General features: G+C 38.8%; 1 protein-coding gene across 1 annotated transcript in view; it reads right to left on the bottom strand.

The window, feature by feature from the left end:
- The window catches only part of LOC106871010 (protocadherin gamma-B7), a 26,883-nt gene extending 21,531 nt beyond the window's left edge, over window positions 1–5,352 (bottom strand). Inside the window, exon 1 of the mRNA XM_014917266.2 lies at window positions 2,678–5,352. Coding sequence (XP_014772752.1) covers window positions 2,678–5,326 — 2,649 coding nt within the window. The 5' untranslated portion in view covers window positions 5,327–5,352. The remainder of the gene's footprint in view (window positions 1–2,677) is intronic.
- Window positions 5,353–6,197: the final 845 nt, after the last annotated feature.

Here is a 6,197-nt window from a genome sequence, read left to right as displayed (position 1 = left end):
ATACACCCTTTGAGTTCGTTTACCGGAAACATTTTGAATATGCATTTAGAAGTTCCTATTCTATTATGCCGGTTACAGCCTAATGATGCCAATTGGCAATACCAGTTTTGGGGAGTCGCAACGAGCTGTGACGATATAATGTAGGATACATATAACAATAACAATAATAATCCTTGGATGGAATTTATAGATGTTTTGTTGCATCGCTACGCGCGTTTGTATGATCTTGTGTTTCTTAAGATCATAGTCCATATTCCTGGAATGATTACAGTAGAGTCCGTAGTATACATGGACATCGGGTAGATCATGTTCATGCGTCCATTTGTTCGGCCGATATGGCATATATGTATGTGTGTGTATACCTATGTGTGTATGTGTCTTTGTGTCTATGTTTGTCCTCCACCTCCGCTTGACAACCGGTGTTGCTGTGTTTACGTCCCTGTAACATAGCGGTTCAGCAAAAGTAATGGGTAGAATAAGTGCCAGGTTTTTGAAAAGAATAAGTCGACTAAAAACCCTTCAAGGCCCCAGCATGGCCGCACTCAAAATACTGAAACAGTAAAAGATAAAGGATAAAAGAACACACACACACATATATATATATGCACACACACAATCATATGCGCGCACGCGTATGTCTTGGTCCCAACAGAGGTGCGGGTGTAGAGGATTGAAAACATATTTTTCACTGAATGCGATTTCCTCTACACGATCATGGCTCCCATTGATAACAACAATATCACCAACCGATGCCGTTTCCAATATCACTATTGTATGAATACGTAAATATTCATACTTCATTTGGTCTGCAAACGTAAAACGAGATCCACTCCCATGCCGTAAAATATCCCGTGAACAGCTTTTTGCCGGCTTCAGGAAGTGATTAAAATCGTTAAGACGAAATTCACTGAAACTTAAGCCACTTCACATGAAAACTTTTTCTGCAAGAAGTATCGCCAAACGCCTGAAAAGCAGCTGTCACAATCTGATAGCAATCGTTATTCTAGTTCCTGTGATGCCAGTTGACTTTCTGAAGATGCTTAAAACCAACCACAAAAGAAATGTACACCGATAAAAGAAACTGATAAGATGTAGACAAACCGATGCAGCTATCATCACCATTACAATAACTCTCATATATCTCTATATAAGACTCATTCGACAGAGCTTTAAATCCCCAAGTTATACACAGGAGGACGAAGAAAAGCATCATCTTAGTTAATGGTTTAAGATTTGAAATGAAAGGAAAGATTTTTATTGGGATGTATCATGGCTATATAAAAACTAAAAAAATGCCGTCACAATATCGACTGTATAATTTATACAATCGACGTTGAAACTTTCATTAAAGCTTTGAGAAAGGTGCTTAGTAGGACACGGAAGAGACTTTTGCCCAAGTAAGAGACATTTGCCCAAGGTGCCATACAGTAGGACTGAACCCGGGACCATGTGGTTGGGAAGTAATCTTCTTACCACACTGTCACGCCCGTACAAATTTACACAAGTTGTCTCAACCAATTCTTCAAGGACTGTTGCGATTCAGTCATGTAATGACTGAGCAGACAGGTGGAGTGAGGGAAGCATGGGGATGTGCTGAACGACTGTTGATAAATAAAACTGTGTTGTCTGAAGTACACACTGCAGAAACCTTGTAACAGTATGACTTGATTACGGAAAGGCATTTGATTTTATTGCCCATTCATGGTTGATAGTATCACTGCAGTTAAGATTCACAATGATCTGGTAACTGAACGCGAACCGAATATCTTTTACTTGATTCAATCATTGAACTGCGGCCATGCTACAGTACCTCCCAGAAGATTGTAGTACAATAAAACGACCCAAGTACTTATTTCATTATTTCAATTTTAATTTCTGGGACTTATTCTATTGGTCTTTTTTTGTCGAGTCGCTAAGTTAAGGTCACATAAGCAAACCAACACCAGTTGTTAAGCGGTGGTTGGGGCCAAACACAAAAAGCACGCACACATGTATACAGCGGACCTCCACACTGTTTCCGTTTAATAAATTCACTCACAAGGTATAGATTGGTTGGAGGTTATAGTAGAAGACAGTCGCCCAATGTAACACGCAGTGGGAATAGACCTGAAATCACGTGCTTACAATGTGAGCTTCTAAACCACATAGCTATACGTGCGCCTCCGATTTTATAAATATTTCAAAGAGAATATTCCAAGGTGATAATGTCAGTTTTATTTTGGTACCAAATTCATTGTCATTTCTTTTAAATCTTACTGTGCTGCAGTTTATAACTACAAGAGTCAGAAGTGTAATCAATTGATATAAAGGTTTGCACTCGAGATATGAACACACATACATACTTATATACACAGAAACATCCATATTTACATATTTATACGCACACAAACAGGCATACTTTCTTACACACATACATGTATACATACACATACATGTATTCATACATACAAACATGCATATATACATATATACATATTTTCTCCAACCCCATTTCCTCATTCCTTTTATTTTTACACTACCTTTCCTCATTCTTTTCCTTTTGTTGATGAAGGACGAACGTCCGAAACGTCAAAATTCTATCTTCCTTTTGAACGTTAAATTGATACGACATTTGTTAAAACTTATCCCTCCCGTGTCGTCTTTTATGCATACATATAAAATAAATGTTTCAACTTACGTCTTGTATTGTTGGAACTGATGCCTGGATATTTAACGGATGTGAATCACAGTCGTTGTTGTCTATTTCGTTTTCTGTGTCGAGATCAACACAAGATTCAGTAAGCTGTACATTCCATGTATTGCGTTTGTTGGTCACCTCAGGCAGAGTTATGTCGATTTGTGATACGGCTGTCATAGGCAAGCATTTGAAGCATTTTCCTTCTCGACGTCTGTTTGTTGCAGTAGCTTTGTCAACGCGTGAATTTCTCCCACAGTCATTTCTGCGTATCAGACATGTTGTGATCAACACCACTACACAAACCGAAGCAATCATAACCACCAAGATTATGACGATAAACAGATTTTTATGAATCCTGACAGTCGTACCGAACTGCACCGCTGTTAATGTTTTGGATGCGGCGTTGCCAATTGATAATATTAATGATAGATTTGTCACTGCATGTAATACAGGAATTCCACTGTCTCTGACTCTAATCTGTAGATTATGTATCCCAGTGTCCTTTTCGAAAGGAACTCGATTAAAAGATAATTGACCAGTTTTACGATTTAGTATGAATAGTTTTCGTGTATTTCCTTCAGTTATTTCATATGTTAAGAAGGCGTTCTTCCCGATGTCTTTGTCAATGGCTCTGAGAGTTGTGATGTTTCTACCATTCTGTGGACGATAATGGACATTCACGAGAAAGGGGTTAACATCTGGGAAGGTAAAACAGGGCACATTGTCGTTTTCATCCATTACTTCGACAGTGACACTAACTGAATTGTTTAGCGAAAGTACCCCGTGGTCCTTGACGAAAACACGCAGATGATAGATTTCTTGCTGTTCACGATCCAGTGACACTCTTGTAGAAATGTACCCGTAATTAGTGATTTGAAAAGGCGAGAAAGTTCCATTCAGATTCATCAACGAGTAAGAAAGTTCACCCCCGGCTCCCATGTCTGGATCTGAAGCATTAACAAAACCAACTGGAAAGTTACTGTTCTGGTTCTCATAAGTCCAAAATTTAAAAGATTTTTGGGAAAATCTTGGAGGTACATCGTTTATGTCAATAACTCGAATATAAAACTTGCTCTTCACCCACAAGGGAGGCATACCTTTGTCCTTGCAAGCTATTGTGACGTTATGGCTGACCTTGGATTCGCGGTCGATTGGATTTTTAACTTTTATTTTGTATTTTTTCTTACCGAGGTTATGAAGGTAAAATCTCTGATCACGAAGTGTACAGATTACTTCTCCGTTGGAACCATTGTCGTTGTCTATCACTTCAACATAACCAATGAAGCTCCCTACTTTGATCGCTTCTGAAATAACTGCTGTGTTAGATGATGAAGAACCCAAGTTAACCAATATTTTGGGGGCGTGATTCTCTGTGTTTACAACATTAACTAACACATCAGCAAAGGCACTAAGATGAGGCTGACCACTGTCCACTGCTTTCACGAATAACTTAAAATCTATGCTTTTATTTGGTACCAACTTCTTTCTTAGGTAAATGGTGCCGGTTGTTTTATTTAAAGTGAAGTAGTATTTCGTTACAGTGGAAGTCTGCGATGTGAAATAATATGAAATCTGACCATTTTTACCAATATCGGCATCAGAAGCTGATAGTTTGACAATTAATTCTCCAGGAAATACAACTCTATTGATTGAGACATTATAAGCATCTGGGAGAAAAATAGGAGTATTATCATTTTCATCGGTAACTGTAATTTGAACCTGAAGATACGAAAGATTTGGGGGTCGACCACCATCTTCAGCGACCACCTCAACATGATATGTATCTATTGTTTCCCTGTCGAGTTTTTCTTTAACAGTTATGTATATCCTATCTGTTCCATTTTGAATATTTACCATTGAGAGAGAGAAAGGTTTATCGGTAGCATTACGTAAATGATAGGTAATCTTGGAGTTTAGCGCATTAATATCCCTGTCGATTGCACTGGGGATGGATTTACGAGTCCCTTTTCGATCTCCTTCAGAGAAGCTAATGTTTATCTCTTTGTCAATGAACTCAGGCCTGCAATCATTGATATCCAGTACAACAAGTTTGACCTTCAGTATTTCCATAAAAAATTGACCCCGCTTGATTGCTATGTTGATCATTAAGAAACATTCTATATTCGGTTTACATAAAATTTCAGCATCTAATATTCTGGTCGTATAGAGTTTTCCAGTAAACTCCGTTACATTAAACAATGATGAATTTTCATTTGCTTCTTGTAATAAACTGAATCGAACCTGGCTCCTATCTTTTACAGATAACTTCTTCAGAATGTGTGAATCTTCAGCAATATTTCCAAGATATGTTCCTGGAATTTGGTTTTCTTCAACTACGTAGACTAGGTCCACACATGCACAGCTTTGAATAACATACAACATTAGAGAAATCTTAAATAACATCCTGTTTGTCTGCATCCCAGCTATGATATGTCGAGCAAGCGTCCTCCACGCATCTATCCAGGTCATAAAAATACTACGACTTACTATGATCCTACACACGTCAGGACAGATCATAACAAAAGCAGATAACGCAATAGTTTCGCATTTGTCGGGTCTCATCATAGCTACGACATGTCGTAAGAATGTTCTGCACACATTCGGCTTCATCATAGAATTGACGTGTTGTACGACCGTCCCGCATCGCATGCGTCTAACTGCATGCTATGGAAGGCATGTCATGTCACAATTCCGTGTACATCTGTAAGTAAATGAAAAATAGTGAGAAACAGTGTATTGAAAGAAAGGGGGGGGGGGAATATTAAGACAACAAAAAGTAAAACGAAGGAGAAAAGACCACCACCATTATTCTCATCGTCGTTGTCGGTACCACAATCACCATGTCATCACTACCTACATTGTCATCATAGTCGTCATCAACATCATCGTCACCACCACTATCATCACCACCATCATCATCATCACTACCATCATCATCACCACCATCATCATCGTCGTCGTCGTCACCGTCGTCTTCGTCGTCGTCGTCATCATCATCATCATCATCATCATCATCATCATCATCATCATCATCAACATCATCATCATCATCATCATTATCAACATCATCATCATCATCATCATCATCATCATCATCATTATCATCATCATCATCATCATCTCCCCATCATCACTACTGCCACCACAATCACCATCACCAGCAGCATTACCCTCACCCCCACCACTACAACCAGCATCGTTGTCATCATCGCCGTCAGCATAAACCACAACACCACAACAATGCAAACAACAGTAACAACTGCAATAACGAGCCGACAAAGTTGTCTTGTAAAGAGTCGTGCTAGAAATAGTGGTAAAATCACTCACAAAGGAAGATGTACTCCCTGATATACATATCGTCATCGTATTAACAACAACAATGATAGAGAGAGAAGGAGAGCTTCTTCCTGGTCGTTTGACCTGAAAGAAATAGTAGCTAAATGTATCTTGAATTACATGTTTACATGGAAGGAATGACCTTACATTAGATACTCTAATCCTAGATGCACGATGCCAGAGA

The sequence above is a fragment of the Octopus bimaculoides genome, chromosome 14, assembly GCF_001194135.2.
Source record: "Octopus bimaculoides isolate UCB-OBI-ISO-001 chromosome 14, ASM119413v2, whole genome shotgun sequence".
Taxonomy (NCBI): Eukaryota; Metazoa; Mollusca; class Cephalopoda; order Octopoda; family Octopodidae; genus Octopus; species Octopus bimaculoides.
Note: the sequence above shows the minus strand (reverse complement) of the source record. Positions and strands in the feature narration are given on the sequence as shown.